The sequence below is a fragment of the Rhinopithecus roxellana genome, chromosome 6 (genome assembly GCF_007565055.1).
Source record: "Rhinopithecus roxellana isolate Shanxi Qingling chromosome 6, ASM756505v1, whole genome shotgun sequence".
Lineage (NCBI taxonomy): Eukaryota > Metazoa > Chordata > Mammalia > Primates > Cercopithecidae > Rhinopithecus > Rhinopithecus roxellana.
Window position 1 is genome coordinate 79721739 of NC_044554.1, and position 12773 is coordinate 79734511.

The window sequence follows — 12773 nt, forward strand, 5'->3', positions numbered from 1 at the left end:
AGGGTCAGAGTTCACCACAGCCCAGAAGGTTGTTTAGGGGTCCTGCAGAGAACATGACCCACCCCAGACACACATGGGGCACCCATCCCCAGCTGCCAGGTGGGGAGAACACCCAGGTCCTGGCCTAGCACCATGGGTGCCCCTTGGTCCCTGCCATGGAGAAAGATGTCTTCTGATGATGGGCTGGGTGGTGGCACTGGCCAGAAGGAAGTGGGGGTCCCCACAGAGGCACTCTGGGGGCTCTGTAAGGAGCCCAGGCCTAGGTGGCAGCTGGGCTGGAGGGCTGTGTTGGGTGTAGCGGCGCTGTTTTGGAAGTCCTGGAAATGGCTTGGCTGCTGGCCCCATCCCTCCCACCACCCCAGAGAGCCAGCCCCTTCCCTGGCCCCAGAGTGATGATGTCAATGTGATGGGAGCTGATGGCCAGAGCAGAGAGGGGAGCAGAGGAGGGAGGGTCTGCTCAGCAGGAAGCACTGGGGGCCGCATGAGGGAGGTGGGGTGGAGGACAGCCAGGAGGGTCCAGGACACAGCTCCTGAGATGCAGGCCCCGCTCCAGACCTCAGGAAGCCCTACCGCCTGCGGTAGGTGGGACACGCGGAGCCCCGGTCTGAGAGTGTCGGCCACATGGGGACTGGGCGCAACTGTGCCAAGCACCTCCAGTGGCAAGCCTGGGGCCTGAACCAGTCTGTCCTGTTGTTGCCCACAAAGATGGACTGGGGCCCTGCTGTGCTGTGGGGAGGGGCGGCCAGGGCCATGGGACATCTGCCCTCCACTCGGGCACAGATGCTGCCCCAGACTTCTTTCCTGGCCTGGAGCCTCCTGCCTGGGGAAAGTGGGAGGAGGAAAGGGGGGCAGTACCTTAATCCCGTCCACTGGGTTATGGATGACGGTGGTTTGAGGCTCCTACAGAAGAAGGAAGACACAGAAGAAGGAAAGAGAGGGAAGTGAGAAGAGGAGGAAGCAGAGACCACCAGGAGGGGAACAGGGAGGCAGAGGAGGCACGGGTGGCCAGAGCCCGCGAGAAAGAAGTGCAGAGCAGAGTGGGGGACAGGGATGGAGGCGGCGTGGAGCAGCTGCGGGAGGAGCCTGGGTCAGACGGCAGGGATGGAATGGACAGGAGCTTTGTCCAGGCTGGCGGAGGTGCTGCTGTCCAGGGCAGGAGATGGACTGCGTGGGGCCCCGACAAGCTGCACAATGTGTGTGGGAGCCAGAGAAGCCAGGCTCGGCCTTGGGGAGGTCTCCCCACCCTTTGCTGCTTGAACCCGTGCCCCAGCGTGGTGGGGGGCACAGGTCTGAAGATGTCATGGGGGTGGGGGTGGCACATGGGATGGACAGGGTCCGAGATGGGGCTGGCTGTGAGGCTGGCACGTGGGCCACCCTGGCCGCTCGAAGGCCTTAGGTAGGCTGGCACCAGGCCACCCTCCAGCCATGGCCTGGCTGCTCTGAGCAGCTCGCCCCTCCCAGGACCGCTCTCCTCTCCTGGGTCTCAGGGTGGCCATTTGGCAAACGCAGTATTCCCGTGGGTGGTCTGGGGCTGGCTCCCGAAGCCTGGCCTGGGGTTCTCAGGGGACACCAAACCTGCTTCCAGCAAATGTGGGGACCTATGGGCCAGCAAGCCCCAAAGCTCTTAGGACAGCTGAGGGGACACAGCACAGTGCCCCAGCAGGAAGGCCGGCACCCACCAGCCACAACTTTACATCCTCGGGAGTACTGCTGTAGGGTTCACCTGTAGGAGCCCCCAGGGCAAGGGGCACTGAGAGGCGCAGTCAGAGCGGAGCATGGTGGGGACCCCTCCCCTCCCCAGCAGGGAGCCCCTAAGTCCTGCCTCTCAGGCAGCCACAGAGCAGCACGGGTATGCTAGCTCCTGAGGGAACACAGACGTGACGGCAAGCCCCCTCCTTGGATGCCCCTGGCCTAGACACCTCTCTACTGCACCACTGTGGCCCCGTCTCCCCACGGGCCATGGAATGTGCCACTACGGGCTGTTCCCCCTGCAGAGCCTGGCCCAGCCCCACCAAGCCAGACCCTGGGAGTGGTCTGTGGGTCAGCCTGTTGAGGATGGTGGAGAAGCTAAGGGTGGGGTCCTGGCGGGGAGAGGGTGTCCTCTGCCTCAGTGACATCCTGAACACTCCTGGAGAGACATCCACAAGTCAACATGGGTGGGAGGCTGGGCCTCTCCCCTGTACCCCAACATCTGTGGGTCTCAGTCAGGGGCTCCCCAGAGCAGCCCTAAAACTGTCTGAAGTGGAGCCTCCTGCAACAGTGGCCTCTTCTCTCCACTTCACCACTGGTGAGGGATGAGGGGCGGGGGCCATGCGAGTGCTGTCAGACAGGCCAGGCGGGGCCAGACCCCACCTTCACCAGGCCCCCTCTGACCAGCAGCAATCACACAGCCAGGGGCGTAGGAGGGGCTGAGAGGCAGAGTTTGAGGAGCTCAGTACCAGGGCGGCAGGAGGAAGCGTCCCTTTGGGGCTGGTGGCGGCTGCACTGTTTTTGGTGCTATTCGTCTGGGGCTGTGGAGAGAGGGAAGAGGAACCCTTAGGCGGGAGAAGCCCCTCACTCGCCAATTCCCCATCCCGTGTCTGCCAGGGCATGGGGGGAGGGGGACACCAGAGTAGGAGCCCCAGGGAGTGGGGGTGAAACTGCAGGCTCTGGGCCCCCCGGCACCCCAGGGCCCGGCCGGAGCCTCACCTTGACTCCATCTGCTTTCTTGTTGAGTAAACTCTTGGCTGCTGCATGGGGAGGAAGAAGGTATGGTGAGTGATGGGCCTGGGTCTCGCTGCAGCGCACCCCCACCCCTTTCCCTGACCCCACTCTTTCCCCAGGAGCAAGCCCAGGGTCCTGAGGCAAGTGTGGCTCCAGCATCCAAGCTGGCTCTGAGCAGGTGGGGGGCCGTCCCGTCACCCCAGGACAGCCCTGTCTCCAGCCTCCTCCATGACCCTGGGGCTCCTACAGGCATCCGGATTTCTCCTCTGACTAGACCCAGAGATGCGCGTGGGTGCTGGGGAGTCCCATTGGCTTCTGGGCCACATGCAAGCTCTTCCTAGAGGAAGGCAGGATGCCGCCTCCTCCATGATGGGCTCAGGACTAGCCGTGCCAGGTTGGGGTGGGGGCAGCTGAGCCAGCACCCCAGAGGTCATGCCCTCCCGGGCCACGCCATCCTGGGGTAGGGGTGGGTGGGCTGCAGCTGGCCACCCACTCAGGGGCCTTGTCCCAGCCCAGGCGCTCACCTTGCTCTCAGACTCCCATACCTTGGCACCCAGGCCTCAGAGCTCTGCCCAATGGGCCTCCCGGCTCAGGCACCGAGGGCAGCCCTGCTTGCCCTCATTCCAAGCTGCCCGGCAGCCCTGGCCTTGGGGCCGCTTCTGTGCACTGACTGGGGTCAACACAGGCCTTTCTGCCCACAAGCCCCCAAGGACACTTGGTCCCAGCAGCAGGGCCTCTGCCTCACCCAACACTCCCCCACAGAGGTCGGGGGGCCTGGCCCCAGCCCCTGGTGCCCACACTCTCCATGGCTGTTAGGATTTTAATTACAGAATTAATAAATAAAAAAATAAAAAATAAACCAAAAGAGGAAGTCAGCTTACCTTACAGAAAAGGAAAGGTGAGAAGGGGAGGGAGTGAGGAAGGAAGAGAGAGAGAGAGAAAACAAGATTTGTGTTGGTTCGGGAAGGGGCGCAAGCCTGCGGGCCCAGGACTCACAGGTGACCTGTCCTGGACCACGCTCACCAAAAAGAGCCAGGGCCATGCGGCCAGCTGGTGCAGCAGGGTTAGAGAGGCAGCCAGGCTGGAGCCCAGGGGATGACGATGTGGGAAGTGTGGGGATGCTTACCCCCGGGCCAAGCCGGGAAGGAAGGTGGCACAGCAACCCCCCACCCCTCCCCCACCTCCTGGCTCGAGGATCCTGGCTGGCCAGGCCATGAAATTGGGCTCGCCTGCCTGGGGACCCCGGGCTGCCCATACAGGCCTTGGTGGGGACAGGCAGGCACCTTTCAACCTAGGACTGCAGCGCTTCACAAATGGGATCATCCCCCCACCCCAGCAGCAGCAGCAGCAGAAGTGCCCTGTACAGTCAGAAATGCAAATTCCCAGGTCCACCCCACCCTCCTGAGCCAGAACCTCTCCAGGGCGGGGCATCTGTTCCACAATCCCTCACAAGCCCTCCCGGTGGTTCTGACGCTGGGTGCTCCAGGTTGCCATGGAGATCAGGAGGTTGCACCCCGCAGGGCATAGACAGGCCTGGGCCTGCTCCCTGCTGACCATCCCCTCCCTGTTCAGATGCCCAGTACTGCCTCCTCCATGGCCCTGGCCCCTCCTGGGCTCTGTAGGGACTGCGGTCGTGCCTGACCAGTGGCTGCACGTGGCCCCGGGGACCCCATGTGCAGTGGGCACAGTTTCTATTCCCAGCCTCCCTTTCTTCACAGATCTCTTAATGCTCAACAATTTTGTATCAAGCCCAGGAGTCCCTCCCAGGATCCATGGAGAAGTAGAGGGGCCTCAGGCATCCACTCTCCCGTCCCCAGGCCTAAGGCCCCACCTGGTGAAGCCGCGCACAGGACCACCTCCCTCATGCCCCAAGGCAGCCCTGCCCAGTGAGTTCCCAGGACCAGAAATGCCGACTGCCCACTTCCTTACAGCGCAAACTGACAACTCTCCCCTTCGCTGTGGCTCAGATCTGCTTCCCTGTAACTTGCTGTGGAGGGAGAGTCTTGAAGACTCAGAACTCAGGGTTCCAAGGCCCCCACAGCCCCCTCACCTGTCTTTGTATCCTGCCCTCTCTGCTCCCCTCCCATCTCCAGCACACACAATTCATCCCAGAAACATCTGCCCAGCGCCAGCCAGCCTGAGGCTGCAGCTGGGGGATACTGTCCTTGCTGGTGACCAGCTGCCCGACACGGCTGGGGGACAGGCTCCTCTTAGGAGCCCGAGGAAGGAGGCATCCAGCCTCGCCTTAAGGACATTTGTCGTGGGGAGCTGAACAGGCAAGGAAGGAACCCAGTCCCTTCCAGAAACACACATTTTAAAAAGCTGTGGCCAACTGAAGCAGGCGGTGTGCAGAAGGCTGGTTCTACCCCACCCCCGAGGGGACAGCCAGGCACGCAGCCTCTGCCAACCCAGCGGCACTTCCAGCCAGGCTCTGCGTTGGAACTGGGGCCAGCACGGCGCCCCAGTCAGCAGCGGAACTGAGCCCTTTCCCCGGGCATGTCCTCAGAAAATCCTCACAGGAAAGGAGGCAACACAGTTAGGCCCATCGGCGGGGTTGACAGAGACCCGGGACAGTCCTTGGTACTAAGAAGGTTCCATTTAGATCCTTGAGCCTATCAAAACCCGCATTTCCAAACTGTGCTGCTGGAGATGTACCACAGCAGCAGTGGGAAATAAAAAGACAGAAGTTCACAGTCCAGTGGGCGGCAAATGCTGCGTACAAACCAGCCCTCGTTGAAGGACTCATGCCGATGCTGCCATCAGCGCTCTGGGAAGCCCGGCAGCAGACGCCACTGTGGTCTCAGTCAGTTCCCAAACATCCTTCCTTGTGAGCCCGCTTTTACAACAATCGCTTGTGCATGCCTTGGGCGAGTGTGGGCTGCACAGGCCCGGCCCTCCCGAGCGCATGGCTCCTGGCCACCCATTTTTTGGGGGGCTGCTCATTTCTTATCTCTGCCTGGGACTAACTCCAGATTCACCGTGGCCAGAGTCCTGTCGACACCCATCTACACTAGCGTTCAAGGGCACAGGAACTGCCTTTCTGTGTCTCAAGTTCAAAGCATGCGTTAGGTGCCGCAGGAGCCCAGGGTAGGTGGAGCAGTCACAGGCATCCCAGACACCTGGGCTGGGGGTTCCGCAGGCCTCTGTGGGACAAGGAGAGACCCTCTGCCCTCCATCCTGGGAAGGCACTGCCCATTCCCAGGTCTCCAGGCCGGGGCAACTGCTGCCACCCTGCAGCTGGCCGGACACTGGGTCTCCTGTGCCCTTACACCCGATCAGTGCAGGAGAGACCACAGAGGCCAAACTGAAGCACACTCGACAGACAGGGTCTCTCTGCGGGTCGAGGGGGCTATGCCACATGGGCTGGTACCAGAATCTGACTGGATGGTACCAGACTCAGCTGCCATGGGCAGAGAACTGAGCTCCCTGCTCACTGTCGTGTGGTATGGCTGAGCTGGGCTGACCTAACAGGATGGGCGGTCCTCTCAGCCCCGCCTCTGCCTTGTCCCCCTAGCTGGTCACCCAGGACAGCCATGCTGGGCTCTGTCCACATGCACTGACCACCCTCCAGGACAGAGCCGCTCTCGGCGCCCAGGGTGGAGCCACACATGCAGGGCCTCATGCACCGTCGCCCCACGTTCACTTGCAGGCAGGCGGGCATTGCAGCGGGAGCTCCGGGCACAGGGCAGCGTAGAGGCAGCTGTCTCTCAGCACTGTCACCTGGGCAGCAGCACCTCCCCAGAAGCCACTAGCCTCACCCTTTTCTAATCACAGCCCCCTTCCGCCTGTGCTCTGGAAAGGCCTGTCAAATGAAGCAGACGCAGGAGGGCCGTCCCGGGGTGCTGCCTGCTAGACACGTCCACTGGGCTCATGGGAGGAGAACAGACTGCCCTCCCTGAGGACGGCCTGGGCCTCCCCAGGAGGAGGGTTCTCTGGCTGGGAAGGCCAGGCTGCTCACCCTGTGGGGTCATGAGGAGGCCTGGGGAAGGCAGTCCCCAGCACCCTGGAACCTCTGCCCGGTCCCCAGCCCATGTTGGAGGCACTGACAGGGAACTCAGTAGCTCAGCCCAGGGAGGACCTGGGGTCCCTCTGTGTTCTGTGGCCAGGCATTGCCAGCTTGGCCTAACCTAAGCTCTCACCAGCCCTCAGCTCAGGCTGGAGCTGCAAGGAGGTCTTGGGGTCACTTAGCCCTCATGGGGTCTGTCCATGGTCATAAGCCAGCAGGTGGGTAGAAGCCAACCTGGGCCCCTGGGCTCTGGCCCTGCACAGCCCAGAGGAGCAGGTGGGCAGTGCCGGCCTTCTTCCTCACAGCGTTTGGTGCCAGGGGAGGAGGACGTTGCAGAAACAACGCAAGAGGAAACCCTGAAAGTCTCCTCTGGGGGCCTAAAACCCCCACCCCGTTCCAGAGCGGCCTGTCCTGGGGGATGCTCGGGGCAGACATGCATGTGTGGGACTCAGCAGCACAGACCACCGTCTCCGTGCGGCCCCCAAGGGGCAGGGTGTGGGTCTGCCCCAAGGGCCTCTGCCTCTCTGGCCCTGCTCCCCAAGGCTCTCCTTTCAGGACTCAGACTCCCCAGCAGCAGGCCCAGTGGCTCCCTGTGGGGCCCAGGCCATTCTTAATGGGGGTCTTCAGACCCCCAGACCTCAGGGGCCAGGACCAGAAGGGCTTGGTGTGGCCCATGAGTCACCTAGCCCAGCCCCTCCTCTTACAGGCAAGGAGCCTTGGGGGCTGCCTCCCTGCCCTTGCGGTGGGCTCTGCTGGGATGTGACCACACGGGAGCAGGTGCTCCCGGGGGCCTGGCGGCCTCTGGGGCGGCTCTGGAGCCCAGCCAGCGGCTGCGTGCAGCAGGGGGCTGCATGCTGGCAGGAGGGATGGGCGGGAGCGGACGGGACGCTGGTCGAGACACATCTACCTTGTTCCACCAGCCCCATGGTGGTGCCGGAGGCCGCGGTGGACATTGTGGCCGGAGCGGTGGTCTGTCTGCCCACTGTTAGCACCGGGTTAGAGACGAGGGGAAGGGAGGGGTGGGCGGACACAGACGAGGGGTGGGCGAGGTAAGGGAAGAAAAGAGACAAAGGAAGCAGAAGAAGATTAGAGTTAAAGTTTAGGTGACAGATGGTTCCAGAATCCTTTGCTCAAGAGAGTGAAAACAAGATTGGACTGATTGACACGGAAAAGCATTTGCCTCCTTTCTCCTTAGAAAACCCCAGTGGGGGCTTCTCGTGCCCGAAGGGTGTGGTGAGCACACAGCAGACAGGACAGTCCTATTAGTGTTGGTGTGACCGTGTGCACGCGTTCCCAGCAGTACAGCATCACAGCAAAAGTAACAGGATGGCGGGTGGGGGGCGCCAGATGCAAACGGACAACGAGAGAGACGGATCACAGACGCTCGCACACGGAGTGTCGGACGACGGAGAAGCCACGGGCACAGCTTGTCCAGACCTGGGCTGCTGGCTCCACTCTGGGGCTAACGTCATGCCCCAGATGGGTCTGCCAGCTCCCTGGGCCTCAGGGGTCTATAACAGACCCCACCCCTCCACCACACCCCACACCCCACCAAGAGAACTTGCTTCCCAACCACCCACTCTGAGCGGCCGGGGCAGGAGGCTGCAGCTCATCCAGAACTCGGAAGGAGGCCCCTGAGCCTCCCGCATCACCCCGCATCCCTTCTGCCCTCCTCCCGCACAAAACACATTGCTCAGAGCACTCAAAATGACAAGGAGGCCACACAGATGCCCGACAAACGCCTGGACAGACACACACGATGCTGTGAGCCCCAGTGGGGCAGCACAGACGCTCGTGTTCAGGGGGTGGAGGGACACAGACCCAGCACAAAGGTGATGGCCTCAGGGGACTGGACCCTGTGGTATCACCCAAGGTGGGAGCCCAGAGGGGCCAGGTGGGCAGTGGGTCTCAGAGCTGAGTGAGGCAGACGCCGAGGGAGGGCCTGCTGCAGAGGAGGAGTGGAGAGGCTGATGAGGAAGGAGGCGCTATCCTGCATGGGCCAGCAGGGATGGGGCAGTGCCTGTCTCTCTGGAGAAGAAAGGCTCACCTGAGAAATTCCGTGTGGCCAGCATGGTGGTGAGGATGGCTCCCTGGGGAGAGACACAGATAAAACCAGAGCTGTCCCATCAGTGTTCCCTGCTGGCTTCTGGCCAGGATAAGACCTCTGTCCTCCTGCCCAGATGCTCAGACTCACGGTCATGAGGCTGACATGACCTCAGCCTTCCAGAGAGGCAAGAGCTCCAGGAACCCAACAGCCGCACTGAGACAGATCACCTATTTCCAGAATTACACACACCCTGGGCCTAAACCTGTTGACCAACTACAGTTTCTAACTGCTTCAAGACTCCTCACGCCTCAGTGGTCGCCAGAACAGCTGGTCACCTTGGCAGCTCCTCTGGGGTCCAGCTCCCTGACAGCCCCTTCTTTTCCTGACAGGCTCAGACAGGGCACCAGTCCTGGGGCTTCCGGGGAGAACCGCTCAGAGACCAGCAGAGGGCAGTCAGGCAACAAGTCCCCAGCCTGGAACCCCCGAGTTGAGTGCGGTCACTGGAGCCAGCCCTGGCCAAAGCAAGCAGGTCGGATACCCTACTGGTGCCCACCTCCCTCCCTGACCTCCCCCGGCCCACCCAAGACCAGTGTGTGTGGCTCTGCTCTCCTTACCAAACCTGTCTGAGCCGAAAGCTTCAGACTTGCTTATACTAAGAGTGTGACTGCCAGATGGTGCGTACTGCCTGCAGAGCCCAGGTGAGGAGCCTGCAGCCAGCACTTCAGGACGGCCCCTCCAAGGGCTGCTCGGAGGTGGCACAGACAACTAGGAGGGGCCACACCTGGCCCAGGGCCCCTCTGGACTCGTTCCCAAGCTGGCCTGAGTTCACCTGATGCATCCAGTCTGGGACTTGCTAACACTCAGTCCTGGGGGCAGCAGCAACCCCTAGGTCTACCCAGACCCCTCCAAGGCCCCTCTGCTCCAGCCCAGAGGGACGCAGGGAAGCATGGCCATGCCTGGGACTAGGGGCCAGGGCCTCACCTTGAGCTTTCTCCTGGCATTGAACTTTTTCAGACACTCCACAGTCTCCTGTCTGTGCATCATGGAGGCTACCGTGGAACGTTGCTGTGGGGAAAGGGGTGGTCATATGGCAGCCAGGAGCCCAAGGCACAGGGGAGAGGCCAGGGCGGCAAGGCTTGCAGCACCCCAGGGTCCCCACATGCCAAGAGCCATCAGCCACCATTGCAGCAAGGGTTGTCGCAAGGGTTGTCTGTCCCCACCTGCCTGGGATTTAAGACTCGTCTCCCCCTTGCCTCACCCACTCTGTCCCTCACAGACAGGACTGCAGTTGGGAGGAAGGGACTGCTTCTACCCTCCAATGCCCTCCAAGCCCCAGGCCTCACAAACGTGCTGGTGTGTCCCAAGCCAGAGGCCACAAGGAGCACCCAGGGGACCCAAGGGAGCTCTTGAATGTCAGGAACAGGACCCTCTTGGGGCCCTCGCCAGGGGAGTGGTCTGAGGCCACCTCCACCAGGAGCCCCCTCCCCACCACGGGCACCGAGGGCGACTCACGCAGACCCACGGGTGCTTCAGGGCCTCATGGGCTGTGATGCGCTTGGCAGGGTTGATGGTCAGCATCTGGTTGATTAGGTTTTTGGCTTCAGGAGTGACGGTGTCCCACTCGGGGGACGGGAACTGCAGAAGGAAACAGTGCCCCAGCCGGGCCTGAAGCTCCGTCTCGGGCAGGGGCCAGAATTCTCCAAGGAGCTTCATCTCTGGCCACCAATCTGGGACAGCACGACCCAGGACCTGGCCACAGGTGGCTTCACCCCACTCCTGGCCTCTTCCCAGGCTGCCCTCACCCGGCCACACCTGGAGGAAGGGAGCACATCAGAGAGGGGCCAGTGCACTCACGTCGTAGGCGCCGGCCTTGATCTGCTGGTACAGCTTGTGCTGGTCCTCGTCCCAGAAGGGTGGGTAGCCCACGAGCAGGATGTACAGGATCACCCCTGCGGATGGGGCCTGTGAGCACCACAGCCACTCGTAGGTGCCACCATCCATGGAGCCCATGCCCTGCACCCTCACTGCCCAGCTCCTGTGGCCCTAGGAGGGCACTGGGGTCCCCAGCATTCCTTTGCCCCCACCTGTGCAGTAGACACTGGGGCAGAAGGGCACAGCCAACCCCTCCACACTCTGCCCCACACCCAAACTATCACGGGGATGCGGGTGGCGTGAAGCCCCTCTGCTGCTACCCACCTCTGTGGGAGGATACCCCTACCCAAGAAGGGGCCCTGCCCATGGCCCAACAGTCTCTGACCTCTCCTCTCCACTCCCGTCCACCCACCACACTTCTGGACCAGACCTCTGCTGAGCGCGGGCAAGCACTGGAGTGCGCCAGGGTCATGTGAGTGACGCTAATCTGGCTGGAAAGGGAGCTCCTGGCTGCGTGGGCAGACCCCTGCCAGGGCAGCTCAAGGGCAGGTCTGACACAGATAAATCCAGATGAGAGCAACACGTGCTGGTCACTGCACACTCCAGGATGTAGGTGGGAAGTCCTAAAACACCCGAGGCCCTGCCCTGCACCAACTCAGGCCAGGCCTCACCACATGCCCAGATGTCCACGGGCTTGCCATACGCCTCTTTGCGAAGGACCTCAGGGGACAGGTAGCCTGGTGTGCCAGCGAACCCTAGAGAGAGGGGAAGAGGCCACGAGGGGCTGTCACACCACCTACTGCCCTGCCGACTGCCAGCCAACACACCCTGCCCCTGGCACTCACCAAACCATGCCTGCTGGTCCCCCTGCACCTCGATAGCCAGGCCGAAGTCTGCCAGCTTCACAGCAGCCCCTTTGCACTTGCTGGCCAGGAGCAGGTTCTCCGGCTGCAGGGAGGTGACCGGCACAAGGATGCACATTGTTTAAATCCAGAGGTGTTATGCAGGGAGGGGTGGGAGGTTACAAAACAGAGAAAACAGTGGTTTGCAAGAGACAGGCGCATAGGTCTGAGCCCTGCCCCATGGTGTCTGCAAGGCACAGCTGAGCCTTCACCCCAGAGTCCCAGATGCTGAGCCTGCAACCCCACAGCCCCTCTGCCCCTGGGGACAGAGACACAGCAGCTCTGGCCTTTCAGAGGAAAGCTGGCTCTCAGCCTGAGCTTGGATCCCCATACCCTGAAATAGCAACCTGGGGGCCAGTTAGACCAAAACCTCAAGCTCATCCTTACAAGCAAACTGAATGTTCCCCACAGCTCTGGGGCAGACTGTGCAGTGCCTGAGGGCTCCCGTGGCCCTGGGACTCCCACTGGCTGAGGGACTGCAATGGCCCTCCCTCTCCTCCCTGTTTCCCACTCCCCAGAGACACGTGATGTCAGGGGCTGCTTGAGGGGAGGTTCAAGTATTTCCTGCTGAGATGGTGACCTCCAAGGGCAAGGAGAAGCGCCTAGGGGCCTCAGCACTAGGGGCAGCCCAGGACATCCACCCACCAAGTGCCCCTGGCTCTGGTCATCTCCACTACATGGGGCAGGAAGGAGGCCCCTGCAATGAGCCCCTGCCCGCTGGGTATCCACAGGTCAGGGGGGTACTCAGGCTCTGACACAGGGAGCAGTGCCCTTGCTCAAGACAGAAGGACATCTGCTCCCTGTCCCGCAGCAACGGCCAAGGAGGCTGCTGTTCCCAGACTGGGGACACTTGGCACTGAGGGCCTGAGGGGGTCCCAGGGCCACTGCATCCTGTGGGGCCTTCCTGTCCCAGCTTTCAAACCCACCAGGCCCTGGTCTACCCATCAGCCTCACCACATCCCAGCAGTGGGGTCTCTCAGCTGCAGGCCTTCCTTGTCCGTGACCAGCAGGGGGGGGGTCCCTGGAGCTCTCAGGTCCCCTTGGCCAGCCTCCCAAGCCACCCCTTCGCCCTGGTGAGTGCCCCGTTGTCCTGGCACTGCTTCCATCTGACACACTACCCTCGGGATCACACTGCTGCTTGATGAGCCGCCAAAAAAGACAAAACAGAGTCACTCCACCCACTTTTAACACTGGTTGTAAACCTCAGAGATCTTGACATGTGAAAAAGTGGCCCCCAGAATGA

At 62.0% G+C, this 12773-nt stretch overlaps 1 protein-coding gene across 11 annotated transcripts in view; it reads right to left on the bottom strand.

Moving 5' to 3' along the window:
* CAMK2B (calcium/calmodulin dependent protein kinase II beta) overlaps positions 1–12773 on the bottom strand; it is a 108079-nt gene that overhangs the window by 12309 nt on the left and 82997 nt on the right. For 5 of the 11 annotated variants that reach the window (XM_030932108.1, XM_030932107.1, XM_030932102.1 and 2 more), the window contains 10 exons: positions 11474–11576; positions 11300–11383; positions 10611–10705; positions 10269–10391; positions 9738–9821; positions 8757–8799; positions 7617–7691; positions 2689–2729; positions 2439–2510; positions 856–900 (listed from right to left, as the gene is read on the bottom strand). In XM_030932108.1, coding sequence (XP_030787968.1) covers positions 856–900; positions 2439–2510; positions 2689–2729; positions 7617–7691; positions 8757–8799; positions 9738–9821; positions 10269–10391; positions 10611–10705; positions 11300–11383; positions 11474–11576 — 765 coding nt within the window. The remainder of the gene's footprint in view (positions 1–855; positions 901–2438; positions 2511–2688; positions 2730–7616; positions 7692–8756; positions 8800–9737; positions 9822–10268; positions 10392–10610; positions 10706–11299; positions 11384–11473; positions 11577–12773) is intronic. The other 6 variants (XM_030932109.1, XM_030932103.1, XM_030932113.1 and 3 more) reach the window with 3 other exon arrangements.